This window comes from Scyliorhinus torazame, chromosome 10, assembly GCF_047496885.1.
Source record: "Scyliorhinus torazame isolate Kashiwa2021f chromosome 10, sScyTor2.1, whole genome shotgun sequence".
NCBI classification, from domain to species: domain Eukaryota; kingdom Metazoa; phylum Chordata; class Chondrichthyes; order Carcharhiniformes; family Scyliorhinidae; genus Scyliorhinus; species Scyliorhinus torazame.
Genome location: NC_092716.1, coordinates 191,745,688 through 191,766,927, shown reverse-complemented (window position 1 = coordinate 191,766,927; position 21,240 = coordinate 191,745,688). Strand labels below are relative to the sequence as shown.

Here is a 21,240-nt window from a genome sequence, read left to right as displayed (position 1 = left end):
GGGGATTTTCAAACAGAAATGAGAATTTGAAAAATGAAGGCATTGCCAAGCCAAGAGCCAATGGAGGTCAGTGAGCACAGGGTTGAATGGGAGTTAGGATTTAAGGTCTGGGAAGAGCTCAGGTTGATGTAGATGGAAGATCGGAAGTTGGTCAGGAGAGTAACAGAGGGGGGCGGTATGTGGCGCAGTGGTTAGCACTGGGACTGTGGTGCTGAGGACCCAGGTTCGAATCCCAGCCCTGGGTCACCCCACAGCCCAAAGATGTGCTGATTAGGTGGATTGGTCACGCTAAATTGCCCCTCAATTGGAAAAGAAAAATAATTGGCTACTCTAAATTTATTTTAAAAAGAGAAAAAAAAAGGAGAGTCACAGAGTCTCTACAGTGAGAAAGAGGCCATTTGGCCCATCGTGTCTGCACTGGTTCACTGAAAGAACATTCTTCCTAGTCCCACTCCCCTGTCTTTTCCCTATAACCTAGCACATTCTTTTCAAATATTGGAATAGTCAGAACCACTGGTTGATGGTCTAAGGAATGAACAGACTGAATGTCCCAGTAATAGTATAGTACTCTATCTCCACTCCAGTTTCATAAATTGTTTCTAAAAGAGGCAAAAACTATCAACGTGAAAGAGCTGGAAACAAGAAACAGATCGAAGCTTCAAGACTGGAGTATGTATACAGAGACATAGTCTGAATGGGTTGTATACAGGATATGATACTCTAGAAGAGTCATATAGGACTCGAAACATTAACTCTTTTTTAAAAATTCATTTATAGGATGTGGGCCTGCTGGTCAGGCCAGCATATTGCCTGTCCCTAATTGCCCTCCATTTCAGGGGGCATTGAAAGTCAACCACATTGCTGTGGTTCTGGAGTCACATATAGACCAGACCAGGTAAGGACAGCAGATTTCCTTCCCCACATGGGTTTTTTACAACAATCGTTTCATGGTCATCACGAGACGTTTCATTTCAGATTTTTATTGAACTCAAATTTCATGGTGGGGTTTGAACCAATGTCCTCAGATCTCTGGAGTATTAGTCCCGCGACAATACCACTTCACCACTGCGTCCCCTTCTCTCGCATAGAGTGTTCATAGAATTTACAGTGCAGAAGGAGGCCACTTGGCCCATCGAGTCTGCACCAGCCCTTGGAAAGAGCACTCCACTTAAGCCCACACCTCCACCTTATCCCTGTAACCCAGTAATCCCAACTAACCTTTTTGCACACTAAGGGCCATTTATCATGGCCAATCCACCTAACCTGCACATCTTTGGACTGTGAGAGGAAACAGAACCCAGAGGAAACCCACGCAGACATGGGGAGAACATGCAGACTCCGCACAGACAGTGACGCAAGCCGGAATCGAACCTGGAACGCTGGAGCTGTGAAGCAACCGTGCTAACCACTGTTCCAACGTGCTCTCCACAGATGCCACCAGACCTGCAGGGTTTTTCCAGCCCTTCTAATTTTTATTTTATGTTCCATCTGGAGGTATAGGGGTTATAATACCAGACATTCAATCCCTCCACCATCGACGAACAGTGGCAACCATGTATGCCATCTATAAAATGCACTGCAGTAACTCACCTAGGTTCCTTAGGCAGCACCTTCCAAACCCACGACCACTACCATCTAGGACAAGAGCAGCAGATACCTGGGAACCCCACCACCTGGAGGTTCCCCTCAAAGTCACTCAGCACCCTGACTTGGAAATATATCGCCGTTGTTTCGCTGTTACTGGTGCAACATCCTGGAACTCCCTCCCTAACAGCACAGTGGGCGTACCTACACGTAAAGGACTGCAGTGGATCAAGAAGGCAGCTCATCACCACCAAGGCAACTAGGGATGGGCAATAAATGCAGGCCTAACCAGCGACGCCCACATCCCATAAATGAATAATAAAAAACTAGTAATCCAGAACGTGGACTAGTATTCCAGAGAACGAGAGTTCAAATCCCAATTTGAGAATTTGAATTCAGTCAATGGAAATTTGAATTCAGTCAATGGAAATAAAAAGCTGGGATCAGTAGAAGTCACCATGAAGCTAATCCAATTAGTTCAACGCTTTAGGGGAGGACACCTGCCGTCCTTCCCTGGCCTCAGCCAGTGTGTGACTCCAGTCCCACACCAACCTGATTGGGTTGAAGTGGCCTAATGAAACGCTGAGCGGTGCCACAGAGGTGAAAGATTAAAATCTAGCCTTGCAGATAACGGCAACATCATGAGAATTAATTTTTTTTTAATTTCAAAGAGGAGGAAGGAAGGGGCCTAAATTCAATCGTCCGGGAGACAGGAATTCAATGGGGAGTAGATAGGCGATCGACCTCTGCACATTGGATTATGCAATTTACCGATGGTAGAAGTAAGGGGATTGGAGAAATGTGGGCTGCGTTCTGGTTGCGCTTTACATTAGATTAAATAAAGCCTACAACTGCTGTGGGGGAAATGAACTTCCCCATGAGAATTCGGTGTACTTACTTTTACTCTTAGGAACGGTCCCTGCTACATACATGTAAGAAATAGCCAATGGTTGGGTAAACTCTATCTTCTCTGTTGAATTCTGCCATTGGTGTTTGCATATTTTCCATTGTTCTCTGCAGTTATTTTGTTCATTCCAAGCAATGTCCTGAAATTGAAGGTTGTAGTTAATGGAAATGCATAAGAATCAGCTTTTTGTGGAGGAATGGCACTTGCCAAAATCAGAATATCGCTGGGATGCCATGACATCCATAAAGAAAGAACTTGCATTTCTATAGAACCTGTCACTACCACTGACGGTGCCAAAATGTTTACTCACAATGAAGAACTTTGAAAGTGTAGTCTCTTTTGTACTCTTGGAAATTCCACAGCCAATTTGAAACAATGCAGTGTTCCCTCAGTGCTGCCTCTCTGACAATGCAGTGTTCCCTCAGTACTGCATCTCCGACAATGCAGTGTGCCCTCAGTACTGCCTCTCCGACAATGCAGTGTTCCCTCAGTACTGCCTCTCCGACAATGCAGTGTGCCCTCAGTACTGCCTCTCCGACAATGCAGTGTTCCCTCAGTACTGCATCTCCGACAATGCAGTGTGCCCTCAGTACTGCCTCTCCGACAATGCAGTGTGCCCTCAGTACTGCCTCTCCGACAATGCAGTGTTCCCTCAGTCCTGCATCTCCGACAATGCAGTGTGCCCTCAGCACTGCCTCTCCGACAATGCAGTGTGCCCTCAATTCTGCCTATCTGACAATGCAGTGTGCCCTCAGTACTGCCTCTCCGACAATGCAGTGTGCCCTCAATTCTGCCTCTCTGACAATGCAGAGTGCCCTCAGTACTGCCTCTCCGACAATGCAGTGTGCCCTCAATTCTGCCTCTCTGACAATGCAGTGTTCCCTCAGTACTGCATCTCCGACAATGCAGTGTGCCCTCAGTACTGCCTCTCCGACAATGCAGTGTGCCCTCAGTACTGCCTCTCCGACAATGCAGTGTTCCCTCAGTACTGCATCTCCGACAATGCAGTGTGCCCTCAGCACTGCCTCTCCGACAATGCAGTGTGCCCTCAATTCTGCCTCTCTGACAATGCAGTGTGCCCTCAGTACTGCCTCTCCGACAATGCAGTGTGCCCTCAATTCTGCCTCTCCTACAATGCAGAGTGCCCTCAGTACTGCCTCTCCGACAATGCAGTGTGCCCTCAATTCTGCCTCTCTGACAATGCAGTGTGCCCTCAATTCTGCCTCTCTGACAATGCAGTGTGCCCTCAGTACTGCCTCTCCGACAATGCAGTGTGCCCTCAGTACTGCCTCTCTGACAATGCAGTGTGCTCTGAGTTCTGCCTCTCTGACAATGCAGTGTGCCCTCAATTCTGCCTCTCTGACAATGCAGTGTGCCCTCAGTTGTGCCTCTCTGACAATGCAGTGTGCCCTCAGTACTGCCTCTCCGACAATGCAGTGTGCCCTCAGTACTGCCTCTCTGACAATGCAGTGTGCTCTGAGTTCTGCCTCTCCGACAATGCAGTGTGCCCTCAATTCTGCCTCTCTGACAATGCAGTGTGCCCTCAGTTGTGCCTCTCTGACAATGCAGTGTGCCCTCAATTCTGCCTCTCTGACAATGCAGTGTGCCCACAGTACTGCCTCTCTGACAATGCAGTGTGCCCTCAGTACTGCCTCTCCGACAATGCAGTGTGCCTTCAGTACTGCCTCTCCGACAATGCAGTGTGCCCTCAGTACTGCCTCTCTGACAATGCAGTGTGCCCTGAGTACTGCCTCTCCGACAATGCAGTGTGCCCTCAGTACTGCCTCTCCGACAATGCAGAGTGCCCTCAGTGCTGCCTCTCTGGACAATGCAGTGTTCCCTCAGTACTGCATCTCCGACAATGCAGTGTGCCCTCAGTACTGCCTCTCCGACAATGCAGTGTGCCCTCAGTACTGCCTCTCCGACAATGCAGTGTTCCCTCAGTACTGCATCTCCGACAATGCAGTGTGCCCTCAGCACTGCCTCTCCGACAATGCAGTGTGCCCTCAATTCTGCCTCTCTGACAATGCAGTGTGCCCTCAGTACTGCCTCTCCGACAATGTAGTGTGCCCTCAATTCTGCCTCTCTGACAATGCAGTGCGCCCTCAGTACTGCCTCTCTGACAATGCAGTGTGCCCTCAATTCTGCCTCTCTGACAATGCAGTGTGCCCTCAGTACTGCCTCTCCGACAATGCAGTGTGCCCTCAGTACTGCCTCTCTGACAATGCAGTGTGCTCTGAGTTCTGCCTCTCCGACAATGCAGTGTGCCCTCAATTCTGCCTCTCTGACAATGCAGTGTGCCCTCAGTTGTGCCTCTCTGACAATGCAGTGTGCCCTCAATTCTGCCTCTCTGACAATGCAGTGTGCCCACAGTACTGCCTCTCTGACAATGCAGTGTGCCCTCAGTACTGCCTCTCCGACAATGCAGTGTGCCTTCAGTACTGCCTCTCCGACAATGCAGTGTGCCCTCAGTACTGCCTCTCCGACAATGCAGTGTGCCCTCAGTACTGCCTCTCTAACAATGCAGTGTGCCCTCAGTACTGCCTCTCCGACAATGCAGTGTGCCCTCAATTCTGCCTCTCTGACAATGCAGTGTTCTCTCAGCTCTGCCTCTCCGACAATGCAGTGCCCTCAGTACTGCCTCTCCGACAATGCAGTGTGCCCTCAGTACTGCCTCTCCGACAATGCAGTGTGCCCTCAATTCTGCCTCTCTGACAATGCAGTGTGCCCTCAGTACTGCCTCTCCGACAATGCAGTGTGCCCTCAGTACTGCCTCTCCGAAAATGCAGTGTGCCCTCAATTCTGCCTCTCTGACAATGCAGTGTGCCCTCAGTACTGCATCTCCGACAATGCAGTGTGCCCTCAGTGCTGCCTCTTTGACAATGCAGTGTGCCCTGAGTACTGCCTCTCCGACAATGCAGTGTGCCCTCAGTACTGCCTCTCTGACAATGCACTGTGCCCTCAGAGCCGTAAGGCCTGCGGGAAGAAGGGCCACTTCACTGCGGTGTGCGAGGCCTGCTCAGCGACAGCGGTCGCCCCCAACGGCCACAGACAATGGGCGCCGCCATCTTCTCCCCCGCACAACTCGTGCGTTTCATGGGTGCCGCCATCTTGCTCCACCCCCGCAACGTGCGTTCCATGGGTGCCGCCATTTTGTGATCCCCAGGATCTCCGGGCACCGTCATCTTGTCCACCCTGCGGCACATGGATACTGTCATGCAAGAGTGCTTTTAAGAACTGGATGTTTAGGCAATGTGCCTTTAAGAAAACAGTGATGTCATAGAGTGGGTGGAGCTCAGCTCAGGTCAGCCATTTTGCAGTTTAGTTTTGCAGATTTTTAGTTTCAGTTAAAAAAGCAGTGGGTGTGTGTCTGTGTGTATCCAGAGAGCTGCAAGAAGAAAGCAAGGTGCTGGAACTGAAATCAACCAAGCTAATATATCTCTGCCATTCTACAGAAAATATATATATCCTTTAACCTGATGTGATACTGTTTAAAGGTGTTAAGTCTCTTGGAAGTTTGAAGGAACATTTTAAGGAGTTATTTACTGTTGCAATATTTTCTGAGTTATCTTTGCAGTAAGGGGTGTTAAGAGATCCACTGTTTATTTAAGATGTTAAGTTGAGCTCATGGAATAAACAGTGTTTTGTGTTTAAAAACCCACGTGTCCATAACTGAAATACCACCTAGGGAAAAAGCCGTGTGCTGGGAAAAGCAACAAATCCATTAAAGGGAGAGGTTGGTTGAACTCATTCAGAGGCTCAGAAGTTTTTTGGGGTGGAGAATGTCACACGTAGTACTTTACGGACATAAACGATAAGCAGACTGTTACATTTGGCAAGAACATTGCAGTTAACATTACCTGACAAAATGCGAAAAGATGAGGTAATTATGGCGGTGGTTAAGCATTTAAAGTTGCCTGAGATAGAGTTTGACTCACTGGAAATGGCAAAAATTCAGTTGCAAATTAAACAAATGGAACATGAAAAAGAATTAAAGCGGCTTGCGTACGAGAGTGAGAGAGAGGAAAAAGAAAGAGAAAGAGAGAGAGAGATGAAAAAGAAAGAGAAAGAGAGAGAGAGGAAAAAGAAAATGAGAGAGAAGAAAGGAGAAAAGAAAGAATAGCCCTAGCAGAACAAAAAGAAAAAGAAAGGGAGATGCAGATCAGGGAAAAAGATAAGGAGAGGGAGTTTGAACTTCAGAAAATTGCCATGAAACATGACAATCAGTTAAAATTGGCAGACGTAAAGGGAAAAGTACAGTTGGGTGATAGCGATGAGGATAGTGAGAAAGAGCGTCATAGTCAAAGGCTTGGTGGGAATCTATTTAAATATGTCCAAGCATTGCCAAGGTTTGACGAGAAGGAAGTGGAAGCCTTTTTCATTTCATTTGAGAAGGTAGCTAAACAAATGAAATGGCCACAGGACATGTGGGTGTTACTGATTCAAACAAAGCTGGTAGGTAGAGCTAGTGAAGTGTTTGCATCACTACCGGAGGAGGTATCTGGAACGTATGAGGAGGTGAAGAAATCCATCTTAAGTGCATATGAGCTGGTGCCTGAAGCTTACAGACAAAGGCTTAGAAATTTAAGGAAATAATTTGGTCAAACATACACGGAGTTTGAAAGGCTCAAACAGAGTAATTTTGATAGGTGGATAAGGGCTTTGAAAGTAGACCAAACGTATGAAGCTCTCAGAGAAATTATACATTTGGAGGAGTTTAAAAATTCAATTCCTGATGTAGTGAGAACTCATGTGGAAGAGCAGAGGGCTAAAACTGCGAGATTAGCAGCGGAAATGGCAGATGATTATGAATTAGTTCATAAATCAAAGATTGGTTTCCGACATCAGTTTCAGCCGGTGAGGGATAGAAACTGGGGACATGAGAAATACTCAAGTGGTAAAGGTAAAGGTGATCTGATGGGAGACAATAGAGTGTACCTCAGATTTAAAAAGAAATCCAGGAGGGTGGAAAAGAAATAAAAAGTTTCAGATGTTTTCACTGTAATAAACTAGGCCATGTAAAGTCACAGTGTTGGTGGTTGAAGAAAAGCACTGGGAAGGCTGATGTGGTAAAATAGGATAAGACAGTGGGGTTTGTTCGAGTGGTAAAGGAAAGCCCAAGGGAAGTGAAGGAGGTGCAAACGATTGTACAGCCTGTTCAAGAAGAAATTGTTAAGGTGCCAGATGTATTTAGAGAATTTACTTGTGTGGGTAAAGTTTACTCATGTGTATCAGGAGGAGCAGGTAAAGAAGTCACAATTTTAAGAGATACAGGGGCTAGTCAATCTTTAATGGTAAGAGATGAGGAATTATGCAGTTTGGGAAGAATGTTGCCATAAAAGGCGGTGATATGTGGAATTCAGGGTGAGAGGAGTAGCGTTCCATTATATAAGGTAAGGTTGGAAAGTCCAGTGAAGAGTGGTGAAGTGGTAGTAGGAGTAATAGATAAACAATCTTGTGCAGGAATACAGTTTATCTTGGATAATGATACAGCTGGATCGCAGGTGGGAGTGATGCCTACTGTGGTTGATAAGCCAGTGGCAAATCAGTCAACTGAAGTGTCGAAGGACGAATATCCTGGGATTTTTCCGGATTGGGTCGTAACAAGGTCGCAAAGTCACAGGTTAAGACAAGAGGAGAAATCAAAAAGTGAAGATGAAGTTGAAGTGCAATTATCAGAAACGATTTTTGAAAAAGAACAAGAACAGGTGGAGGATGAGGCGGATATTTTTAGTTCAGGAAAATTGGCGGAGTTACAACAGAAAGATGTAGAAATAAAACGGATATATCAGAAAGCATATACGGAAGAGGAATCTGAGAGTATACCCGAGTGTTATTACCGTAAAAATTATGTCTTGATCAGAAAATGGAGACCTGTACATATGCAGGCGGACGAAAAGTGGGCAGAAGTTCATCAAGTAGTATTGCCGGTAGGGTATAGAAAGGAGGTGTTGCGAGTTGCACATGAGGTACCAGTGGGAGGTCATTTGGGAATAAGGAAAACTCAAGCTAAAATCCAGAAACATTTTTATTGGCCTGGACTACATAAAGATGTAGTTAAATTTTGTCAATCATGTCACATATGTCAAGTGATAGGGAAACCTCAAGCAGTGATAAAACCAGCGCCCTTAATACCCATTCCAGCATTTGAGGAGCCTTTTACAAGGGTCCTAACCAATTGTGTAGGACCGCTTCCTAAAACAAAAAGTGGGAATCAATATCTTTTGACTGTAATGGATGTGTCTACTAGGTTTCCAGAGGCCATTTCAGTACGTAATATTACAGCTAAAAGGATTGTGGAGGAGTTACTTAAATTATTTACTAGATATGGACTACCCACAGAAATTCAATCAGATCAAAGAACGAATTTTACTTCAAAGTTATTCAAAGAAGCTATGGATCGCTTAGGAATAAAACAATTTCAATCAACTACGTACCATCCAGAATCGCAGGGAGTGTTAGAAAGGCGGCATCAGACATTAAAGACAATGTTGAGGGCATATTGTCAAGATTATCCAGAGGATTGGGATAAAGGAATCCCATTCAATATTGTTTATAATTAAGGATGCACCTAATGAGTCAACCAAATTTAGTCCTTTTGAACTAATTTTTGGTCATGAGGTAATAGGACCATTTAAATTGATTAAGGAAAAATTGGTGGGTGAGAAATCGGAAATTACACTATTGGATTACGTGTCAAATTTTAGTGCACAATTAAATAGAGCAGGTGAATTGGCTAGACAACATTTGAAAGTTGCACAAAATGTGATGAAACGGGTAGCGGATAAGAAATCCAAAGTTTGTAGTTTTACCAGTGGGGATAAAGTTTTATTGTTGTTACCAGTGGTAGGAGAGCCTTTAAAAGCTAGGTTTTGTGGACCGTATCAGATTGAAAGGAAATTAAGTGAGGTGAATTATGTGGTAAAAACACCAGATAGAAGGAAGACTCACCGAGTGTGTCATGTGAATATGCTTAAAAGGTACTTTGAAAGGGAAGGTGAGAAAAAGGAGGTTTTAATGATTCTAACTCAAAGTGACGAACCAAATCCAGATGACTGTGAATTTGACATACCTCAAATTAAATTGGAAAATGAGGATGTTCTTAAAAATTGGGATGAATTGTTACGTTACCTTCCAGAGGAAAAACAAACTGACCTGAAAGAGTTATAGATATCACATGGGCAAGTTTGTAGCAATAAATTGGGAAGTACTAAAATGGCTATACATTATGTAGATGTAGGAAATGCTGTTCCCATCAAACAACATCCGTATAGACTTAATCCTTTAAAATTGGCACAGGTTAACAGAGGGATTGAGAGTATGCTGAAGAATGGCATAATTGAAGTGGGTTGCAGCCAATGGAGCTCACCCATAGTGATGGTGCCTAAACCAGATGGTACCCAACGGTACTGTGTGGACTATAGAAAGGTGAATGCAGTTACAAGAACGGACTCTTATCCTGTCCCACCATTGAAGGATTGCATGGAGAAAGTGGGACAATCTGCTTTCATTTCCAACTTCCGGACATGGAAAGAACAGTTAAACCATCGTATGGAGTTCTTCGATCGACTTCAGGTGGCGGGTTTGGTGATGAACCTAGCCGAAAGTGAATTTGGAGAAGCCTGAATCACTTTCCTTACGGAGTTTCCGATACCCTCAAGACGAAGGGAAATAATGTGATTTCTTAGCATGAACGGCTTTGATCAAACAGTTGTGCAAAAGTTTGGTGGCGTGATTACTCCACTATTGGAATTGCTGAAGAAACGTAAAAAATTTCAATGAACAGCAGACTTTCAACAGGCATTTGACTGCCTGAAAGCTGTGATCACCAATGTTCCTGTATTGGAGCATTGCAAGGATCTCTGTGGTCATATTGAACTAGAGTATCTGATTCTAAAGAGAATTGCCGAGGAGTGGAGGAATGGATGGATCGTGCTGAGACTTTGTTCAAAGAGAATGTCAATTGGGAAGGTTTTAGATTGGAGGAAGAGCAAAGAGTAAATGGACTATATTATTATGCCTGTTTGTGGGGTTTTTTTGTGAAACAAAAAAGTATTTTTACTGTGTACATTTCTTAGTCGATGGTGCAAAAGTGAAAAATGAAACCATCTTGAAGTTGATTGTTTATTTCTTTTTCTTGGGGGGCGGTGTCATGCGAGAGTGCCTTTAAGAACTGGATGTTTAAGCAATGTACCTTTAAGAAAACAGTGATGTCATAGAGTGGGTGGAGCTCAGCTCAGGTCTGCCATTTTGCAGTTTAGATTTGCAGGTATTTAGTTTCAGTTAAAAAAGCAGTGGGTGGACTTCCGGTTGCGGCGATGACCAGCTGAGTCGCACGTTTCGGCACCTCCCATTTTAACGGACTTTTGGGCTCTTAAGGGAGCCCCAACGGAAATTTTTCACGGCCAAACTCAGTGTGAGGCGATAAAGGAAGGAGTCCCCCGGGTGTGGATGGAAAGAAGCGATAGTAGTGGCCAGATTGCGGAGGATCCTATGGAGCAGCGGCAGAGAAGAGAAGGGAGTAGCAAGATAGCGGCTGAGGGAGCCCAGATGGTATGGGGCCCGGAACAGCAGGAGTTCCTCCGGCGATGTGTGGAGGAGCTCAAGAAGGAGGTGCTGGCGCCGATGTTGCTGGCGATTGAGGGATTGAAGGAGACGCAAAAGACCCAGGAGATGGAGCTCCGTGGAGTGAAGGCAAAGGCAGCCGAGAATGAAGACGAGATACAGGGCTTGGTGGTGAAGATGGAGACGCACGAGGCACTACATAAGAGGTGTATAGAAAGGCTGGAAGCCCTGGAAAATAGCTCGAGGAGGAAGAATTTAAGGATTTTGGGTCTTCCTGAAGGGTCAGAGGGAGCGGATGTTGGGGCGTATGTGAGTACGATGCTCCATACTTTAATGGGTGCTGAGGCCCCGGCGGGCCCCTTGGAAGTGGAGGGAGCATACCGGGTCCTCGTGAGAAGACCGAAGGCAGGGGAAATACCGCGAGCAATAGTGGTGCGGTTCCACCGCTACAAAGATAGAGAGATGTCCTGAGATGGGCTAAGAAGACACGGAGTAGCAGGTGGGAGAACGCGGTGATCCGCGTGTATCAAGATTGGAGTGCGGAGGTGGCGAGAAGGAGGGCGAGTTTCAATCGGGCCAAGGCGGTGCTCCCAAGGCGGTGCTCCACAGGAAAAAAGTGAAATTTGGAATGTTGCAGCCGGCAAGACTGTGGGTTACACACCAGGGCAAACACCACTACTTTGAGACGGCGGAGGAGGCGTGGGCATTTATTCAAGAAGAGAAGTTGGACTAGATTTGAGGAATGGATGTTTGAAAAGAAGTAGCGAGGTGGTGGCAAGGAATTGTAAAGGGGGGAGAGGGGGAGGGCTTATCTGTAAAAATGTTGGACGGGAGAATTTTTTCTCCCCCACCCCCAGAGGGGGGGGGGTGGGGACACGAAGAAATGTGGGCGCCGGTGGGGAAGGGGACAGGGAAGGGGAGAGGGAACTGCGCCATTAGGGGCGGGGCCGAAAGGGAAGCGCGGGCTTTTCTCCCGCGCTACGGAAATTGTGGCGGGAAAAGTGGGCGCAGGAAGGAAGGGGGCCCCACACGCAGGGAGGCCAAGGGTAAACGGGGAAAGCCGAGGTCAGCCAGAGTTTGCTGACTCCCGGAAGCAATATGGGGGGAGCAATCAAGCTAGAAGGGAATCTAGCGGGGGGGGGGGGGGGGGGGGGGGGGAGGATTAACTGGGTTGCTGCTGCTGAGGGTAAGGGGGAGCTGATATGGGATGGGATGGTCGGGACGGGAGGGCGCCGTCTGGGGGACAAACGGGTGCGTGGGACCCGGGTGAGGAGCTGGTTTAAAAAAGGGGATGGCTAGTCGACGATGGGGGTGGGGTAAAGGGCCCCCCAACCCGGTTGATCACGTGGAACGTGAGAGGGTTGAACGGGCCGATTAAGAGGGCAAGGGTACTTGTCACCTAAAGAGGCTGAAGGCGGATGTGGTTATGCTTCAAGAGACGCACCTGAAAGTGGCGGATCAGGTCAGATTAAGGAAAGGATGGGTGGGACAGGTTTTCCACTCGGGATTAGATGCGAAAAATAGAGGGGTGGCAATACTGGTGGGGAAACGGGTACTGTTCGAGGCTAAGACCATAGTGGCGGACAGTGGGGGCAGGTACGTGATGGTGAGTGGCAGATTGCAAGGTGAGGCGGTGGTGCTGGTGAACGTATATGTCCCGAACTGGGATGACGCGGGTTTTATGAAGCGTATGTTGGGGCGCATCCCGGACCTAGAGATGGGAAATTTGGTATTAGGGGTGACTTCAACACGGTGCTGGACCCAGGGCTGGACCGGTCCAGATCTAGGACCGGGAGGAGGCCGGCAGCGGCCAAGGTGCTTAAGGGGTTTATGGAGCAGATGGGAGGAGTAGATTCCTGGAGATTTGCTAGACCGAGGAGTAAGGAGTTTTCCTTCTTCTCCCACGTCCATAAAGTATACTCCCAGATAGATTTTTTGGTCTGGGAAGGGCGCTGATCCCGAAAGTGGCAGGAACGGAATATTCGGCTATAGCCGTTTCAGATCACGCCCCACACTGGGTGGATCTGGATCTAGGAGAGGAGAAGGAGCAGCACCCACTTTGGAGATTAGACATGGGACTGTTGGCAGATGAGGGGGTATGTGGAAGGGTGAGGGGATGTATTGAAAGGTACCTAGAGGTCAACGATGATGGAGAGGTCCAGGTGGGAGTAGTATGGGAGGCGCTGAAAGCGGTGGTTAGCGGGGAGCTGATTTCCATAAGAGCCCACAAGGGGAAAGAAGATGGTAAAGAAAGGGAGAGACTGATCGGGGAGATTCTGAGGGTGGATAGGCAATATGCGGAGGCCCTGGATGAAGGGTTATACAGGGAAAGACGGAGACTACAGACGGAGTTTGACCTGCTGACTATGGGTAAGGCGGAGACGCAGTGGAGGAAGGCACAGGGAATACAATACGAGAATGGGGAAAAGGCGAGCCGACTGTTGGCCCAACAACTTAGGAAGAGGGGGGCGGCGAGAGAGATCGGAGGAATTAGGGACGGGGAGGGAAGGATGGAACAGAGGGCGGAAAGGGTGCTCGGGGTGTTTAAGTCATTCTATGAGAGGCTGTATAAGTCCCAACCCCCGGAGGGGAAAGAGGGAATGATGCACTTCTTGGACCAGTTGGAGTTCCCGAGGGTTGAGGAGCAGGAGGTGACAGGTCTGGGAGTGCAGATTGAGGTGGAGGAGGTGGTAAAAGGAATCGGGAACATGCAGGCAGGAAAGGCCCCGGGACCAGATGGGTTCCAGGTGGAATTTGCAGGAAATATGTGGACCTACTGGCCCCACTCCTGGCGAGAACCTTCAATGAGGCTAAGGAAAGGGGGACACTACCCCCGACGATGTCGGAGGCGACGATATCGTTGATCCTGAAACGAGACAAAGACCCGCTGCAGTGCGGGTCATACAGGCCCATCTCCCTCCTAAATGTAGACGCCAAGTTACTGGCCAAGGTGATGGCGACTAGGATAGAGGACTGTGTCCCAGGGGTGGTACATGACGACCAGACAGGGTTTGTTAAAGGGAGGCAATTGAATGCCAACATACGAAGGTTGCTGGGGGTAATGATGATGCCCCCACCGGAGGGGGAGGCGGAGATAGTGGTGGCGATGGATGCAGAGAAGGCATTCGATAGAGTGGAGTGGGACTACCTGTGGGAGGTACTGAAGAGATTTGGATTTGGAGAGGGGTTCATCAGATGGGTTCAGCTCCTGTACGGGGCCCCGGTGGCAAGCGTGGTTACAAACAGGCAACGATCCGACTATTTCCGATTACATAGGGGCACAAGACAGGGGTGTCCCTTGTCCCCGTTACTGTTCGCATTGGCAATCGAGCCATTGGCCATAGCGCTGAGGGGCTCTAAGAAGTGCACCCCGGGGAACAGGGCAGGGGAATAGACGATCTGCCACTGAGGAGAGTAGCAAGGGACTTTCGATATCTAGGGATCCAGGTGGCTAGGAACTGGGAACCTTGCATAAACTTAACTTGACACGACAGGTAGAGCAGATGGAGGAGGACTTTAAAAGGTGGGACATGGTGCCCCTGTCATTGGCGGGTAGGGTACAGGCGGTCAAAATGGTGGTCCTCCCGAGGTTTATTTTCGTGCCTCCCCATACTGATTACAAAGGCCTTCTTCAAGAAAGTGGATAGGAGTATTATGAGCTTTGTGTGGGCTGGAAAGACCCCAAGGGTAAAGAGGGGGTTCCTGCAGCGCAGTAGGGATAGAGGGGGACTGGCACTGCCGAGTCTGAGTGATTATTATTGGGCCGCCAACGTGTCAATGATATGTAAGTGGATGAGGGAAGAAGAAGGGCGGCGTGGAAAAGGCTGGAGATGACGTCCTGTAGGGGAACAAGTTTAAAAGCACTGAGACTTCCGGGTGCGGCGGTGACCAGCTGCCGGTGGAACGGACTTTTGGGCTCTTAATAGGAGCCCCATCGGCAATTTTAACGGCAAATAACACTGCGGTAATCCAGAAGGGAGTCCCCCCTGGACACGGATGGAAAAAAGAGAGGAAAGTAGCCGGATTGCGGTGGATCCTCTAGAGCAGCGGCCAGGAAGGCAGGCACAAAGCAAAATGGCGTCGGAAGGAGGCAGTTTAATATGGGGCCCTGACCAACAAGAGTTCCTGCGCCGTTGCGTAGATGAACTCAAAAAGGAGATGAAGAAGGAGCTGTTGGCCCCGATATTACAAGCGATTGAGGGGCTAAAGGAGGAGCAAAAGACCCAGGAACAGGAGCTTCGGGTCGTGAAGGCAAAGGCTGATGAGAATGAGGACGACATACAGGGCCTGGTGGTGAAGACGGAGATCCACGAGGCACAACACAAAAGATGTGTGGAAAGGCTGGAGGTGCTGGAGAATAATGCGAGGAGGAAGAACCTAAGGATTCTTGGTCTTCCCGAAGGTGCAGAAGGGGCGGACGTCGGGGCATATGTGAGCACGATGCTGCACTCGTTAATGGGATCGGAGGCCCCGACGGGTCCGCGAGAGGTGGAGGGAGCCTATCGGGTTATGGCGCGAAGACCGAGGGCTGGAGAAATTCCTCGAGCAATAGTGGTGAGATTTCTCCGATATAAGGACAGAGAGATGGTCCTCAGATGGGCAAAGAAAACTCAGAGCAGTAGGTGGGAGAATGCGGTGACCTGCGTATATCAAGATTGGAGTGCGGAGGTGGCAAGAAGGAGGGCAAGCTTTAATCGGGCCAAGGCGGTGTTGCATAAAAGGAAGGTCAAATTCAGAATGCTGCAACCGGCAAGACTGTGGGTCACACATCTAGGGAAACACCACTACTTTGAAACGGCAGACGAGGCGTGGACATTTATTGTCGAGGAGAAGCTGGAGTGAGCGGGCCAGAAAAAGAATGTTTGGGACAAAAGTGGGGTGTTGAATTTGTGGGATAAGGGGGGAAAAGGGGGAAGAGAGGACTTCCCAAGTTGTTAAACCTGCGACCCTGTAACTTCTCTCTCTTCCCCATGTCGTGGGGGAGGGAGTGAGGGAGGATGAGGAGCTGAGGGCGCCGGCCATTGGGGGCGGGGCCAAAAGGGAAGCGCGGGCTTTGTTCCCGCGCTATGGTAATCATGGCGGGAACAGGGAAGCAGGAAGGAGGGGGCCTCGCACAGTGTGAGCCGAGGTCACGGGGGGAAGCCGAGGTCGGCCAGAGTTTGCTGACTTCTGGGAGCAACATGGGGGGTGCAATTACGCTAGCTTGGGATCTAGCGGGGGGGAGGGGTTAACTGGGTTGCTGCTGCTGGGGAGAAGGGGGAGCTGGTATGGAAGGGGGGGGGGGTCGGGGCGGGGGGGCGCCGCCTGGGGGGAATACAGCTACGTGGGAACCGGGTGAGGAGCTGGATTGAAAAAGGAAATGGCTAGTCGTCAAGGGGGGAGGGGTAAAGAGCCCCCCAACCCGGTTGATCACGTGGAATGTGAGAGGGCTGAACGGGCCGATTAAGAGGGCACGGGTACTCGCACACCTAAAGAAACTTAAGGCAGATGTGGTTATGCTTCAGGAGACGCATCTGAAGCTGATAGACCAGGTTAGACTTCGCAAAGGATGGGTGGGGCAGGTGTTTCATTCGGGGCTAGATGCAAAAAACAGGGGGGTGGCCAGACTAGTGCGGAAGCGGGTAATGTTTGAGGCAAAGACTATAGTGGCGGATAGTGAGGGCAGATACGTGATGGTGAGTGGCAAACTGCAAGGGGAGGCGGTGGTATTAGTGAACGTGTATGCCCCGAACTGGGATGATGCCAATTTTATGAGGCGTATGTTAGGACGAATCCCGGACCTAGAAGTGGGGAAGTTGGTAATGGGTGGAGACTTTAATACGGTGCTGGACCCAGGGCTGGACAGATCGAGGTCCAGGACCGGAAGGAGGCCGGCTGCAGCTAGGGTGCTTAAGGATTTTATGGAGCAGATGGGAGGAGTAGATCCCTGGAGATTTAGTAGACCTAGGAGTAAGGAGTTTTCGTTTTTCTCCTATGTACACAAAGTATTTTCACGAATAGATTTTTTTGTTTTGGGAAGGGCACTGATCCCAAAGGTGACGGGGACGGAGTACACGGCTATAGCCATCTCGGATCATGCTCCACACTGGGTGGACCTGGAGATAGGGGAAGAAAAACAACAGCTTCCACCCTGGAGAATGGACATGGGATTATTGGCAGATAAGGGGGTGTGTTTAAGGGTGAGGGGGTGTATTGAAAGGTACTTGGAACTTAATGATAATGGGGAGGTACAGGTGGGAGTGGTCTGGGAGGCACTGAAGGCAGTGGTTAGAGGGGCGCTGATATCTGTTAGGGCACATAAAGGAAAGCAGGAGGGTAGGGAAAGGGAGCGGTTGTTGAAAGAACTTCTGAGGGTGGACAGACAATACGCGGAGGCACCGGAGGAGGGACTATACAGGGAAAGGCAAAGGCTACATGTAGAATTTGACTTGTTGACTACGGGTAATGCAGAGGCACAATGGAGGAAGGCACAGGGTGTACAGTACGAATATGGGGAGAAGGCGAGTAGGTTGTTGGCCCACCAACTGAGGAAAAGGGGAGCAGCGAGGGAGATAGGGGGGGTGAGAGATGAGGAGGGAGAGATGGAGCGGGGAGCGGAGAGAGTGAATGGAGTGTTCAAGGCATTTTATGAAAGATTATATGAAGCGCAGCCCCCGGACGGGAAGGAGAGAATGATGTGCTTTCTGGATCAGCTGGAATTTCCTAAGGTGGAGGAGCAGGAGAGAGTGGGGCTGGGAGCACAGATTGAGACGGAGGAAGTAGTGAAAGGGATTGGGAGCATGCAGGCGGGGAAGGCCCCGGGACCAGACGGATTCCCAGTTGAATTCTATAAGAAATATTTGGACTTGGTGGCCCCGCTACTGATGAGAACCTTTAATGAGGCGAGGGAAAGGGGGCAGCTGCCCCCGACTATGTCAGAGGCAACGATATCGCTCCTCCTAAAGAAGGAAAAAGACCCGCTGCAATGCGGGTCATACAGGCCCATTTCCCTCCTGAATGTGGATGCTAAGATTCTGGCCAAGGTAATGGCAATGAGGATAGAGGATTGTGTCCCGGGGGTGGTCCATGAGGACCAAACTGGGTTTGTGAAGGGGAGACAGCTAAATACAAATATACGGAGGCTGCTAGGGGTAATGATGATGCCCCCACCAGAGGGGGAAGCGGAGATAGTGGTGGCAATGGATGCCGAGAAAGCATTTGATAGAGTGGAGTGGGATTATTTGTGGGAGGTGTTGAGGAGATTTGGCTTTGGGGACGGGTATATCAGGTGGGTACAGTTGCTGTATAGGGCCCCGATGGCGAGCGTGGTCACGAATGGACGGGGGTCTGACTATTTTCGGCTCCATAGAGGGACGAGGCAGGGATGTCCTCTGTCCCCGTTATTGTTTGCATTGGCGATTGAACCCCTGGCCATAGCACTGAGGGGTTCCAGGAAGTGGAGGGGAGTACTTAGGGGGGGAGAAGAACACCGGGTATCTCTGTATGCGGATGATTTGTTGCTATATGTGGCGGACCCGGCGGAGGGGATGCCAGAGATAATGCGGATACTTGGGGAGTTTGGGGATTTTTCAGGGTATAAACTGAACATGGGGAAAAGTGAGTTATTTGTGGTGCATCCGGGGGAGCAGAGTAGAGAGATAGAGGATTTACCGTTGAGGAAGGTAACAAGGGACTTCCGGTACCTGGGGATCCAGATAGCCAAGAATTGGGGTACATTACATAGAGATGGGATATGGTGTCCCTGTCATTGGCAGGTAGGGTGCAGGCGGTTAAAATGGTGGTCCTCCCGAGATTCCTTTTTGTGTTCCAGTGTCTCCCGGTGATGATCACGAAGGCTTTTTTCAAAAGAATTGAGAAGAGCATTATGAGTTTTGTGTGGGCTGGGAAGACCCCGAGAGTGAGGCGGGGATTCTTGCAGCGTAGTAGGGACAGGGGGGGCTGGCACTACTGAGCCTAAGTGAGTACTACTGGGCCGCCAATGTTTCAATGGTGTGTAAGTGGATGGGAGAAGGGGAGGGAGCGGCGTGGAAGAGATTGGAGAGGGCGTCCTGCAGGGGGACTAGCCTGCAAGCAATGGTGACGGCGCCATTGCCGTTCTCACCAAATACATACACCACAAGCCCGGTGGTGGTTGCTACATTGCAAATTTGGGGGCAGTGGAGACGGCATAGGGGAGGGACGGGAGCTTCGGTGCGGTCCCCGATAAGAAACAATCATAGGTTCGTTCCGGGGAGAATGGATGGTAGATTTGGAGCATGGCAAAGAGCTGGGGTAGTACAACTAAGAGATCTATTTGTAGATGGGACGTTTGCAAGTCTGGGAGCGCTGACGGAGAAATATGGGTTGCCCCAAGGGAATGCATTTCGGTATATGCAATTGAGGGCTTTTGCGAGGCAACAGATGAGGGAATTCCCGCAGTTCCCGACGCAGGAAGTGCAGGATAGAGTGATCTCAGAGACATGGGTGGGGGACGGTAAGGTGGCGGACATATACAGGGAGATGAGGGACGAGGGGGAGATCATGGTAGATGAGCTGAAAGGGAAATGGGAAGAAGAACTGGGGGAGGAGATTGAGGAGGGGCTGTGGGCTGATGCCCTACGTAGGGTAAACTCATCGTCCTCGTGTGCCAGGCTAAGCCTGATACAATTTAAGGTGCTACACAGGGCGCATATGACTGGAACACGGCTTAGTAAATTTTTTGGGGTAGAGGATAGGTGTGCGAGATGCTCGAGAGGCCCAGCGAATCACACCCACATGTTCTGGTCATGCCCGGCCCTACAGGGGTTCTGGGTGGGGGTGGCAAAGGTGCTTTCGAAGGTGGTGGGGGGTCCGGGTCGAACCAAGCTGGGGGTTGGCTGTATTTGGGGTTGCAGAAGAGCCGGGAGTGCAGGAGGCGAGAGAGGCTGACGTGTTGGCCTTTGCGTCCCTTGTAGCCCGGCGCAGGATATTGTTAATGTGGAAGGAAGCCAAACCCCCGGGTGTGGAGACCTGGATAAACAATATGGCAGGGTTTATAAAGTTAGAACGGATTAAGTTTGTGTTAAGGGGTTCGGCTCAGGGGTTCACCAGGCGGTGGCAACCGTTCGTCGACTACCTCACAGAAAGATAGAGGGAATGGAAAAGAAGTAGACAACAGCAGCAACCCAGGGGGGAGGGGGGGGGGGGGTGGAAGGGCGGGGGGAGGAATCGGACGGACTCTCAGGGATGTTATTGTATATGTATAGGTATTTGGTCTATGTAATTGTATATTGGATTGTTGGATTGTATTTTTGGAGAGTATTTATTTTGGACAAGGCAGTTGCCATTTAGTTTTGTTTTTTGTTTTTGTTTATATATTACTTATTTATTTGTTTAAAACTGGCCACGGTTATTTATATTGCTTTATTGTTGTGTAAAAGAAACACTACGTATTGTTATGTTTGGCCAAAAAACTTGAATAAAATATATATTTTAAAAAAAGTTTAAAAGCACTGGCGACGGCGCCGTTACCGTTTTCCCCGAAAAAATACACCACAAACCCAGTGATGGTGGCGACTTTGAAGATTTGGGGGCAGTGGAGGCGACATAGGGGGGTGACGGGTGCCTCGGTGTGGTCCCCGATAAGGAACAACCATAGGTTCGTCCCGGGAAGGATAGATGGGGGATTCCAACCTTGGCAACGAGCAGGAATTGTGAAATTGAAGGACTTGTTCTTGGACGGGACGTTCGCGAGTCTGGGAGCACTGGTAGAAAAATACGAGTTGCCACCTGGGAATGCCTTCCGATATATGCAAGTGAGGGCATTTGCAAGGCAATAGGTGAGGGAATTTCCGCAGCTCCCGGCGCAGGGGATCCAGGACAGAGTGATCTCGGGGGCATGGGTCGGTGATGGTAAAGTGTCCGATATATACAGGGAAATGAGAGACGAGGGGGAGACGATGGTAGAGGAGCTAAAGGGTAAATGGGAGGAGGAGCTGGGGGAAGAGATTGAGGAGGGGCTGTGGGCAGATGCCCTAAGTAGGGTAAATTCCTCGTCCTCGTGTGCCAGGCTCAGCCTGATCCAATTCAAGGTTCTACACAGGGCGCATATGACGGGAGCAAGGCTGAGTAGATTTTTTGGAGTGGAGGATAGGTGTGGGAGGTGCGTGGGAAGCCCGGCGAACTACACCCACATGTTTTGGTCATGTCCGGTATTGCATGGGTTC

The 21,240-nt window shown here is 49.4% G+C and overlaps 1 protein-coding gene across 1 annotated transcript in view; it reads right to left on the bottom strand.

Annotated features, from left to right (window-relative positions):
• Positions 1–21,240, bottom strand: part of LOC140384909 (alpha-1,6-mannosyl-glycoprotein 4-beta-N-acetylglucosaminyltransferase-like) — an 82,792-nt gene that overhangs the window by 4,624 nt on the left and 56,928 nt on the right. Inside the window, exon 3 of the mRNA XM_072466823.1 lies at positions 2,483–2,630. Coding sequence (XP_072322924.1) covers positions 2,483–2,630 — 148 coding nt within the window. The remainder of the gene's footprint in view (positions 1–2,482; positions 2,631–21,240) is intronic.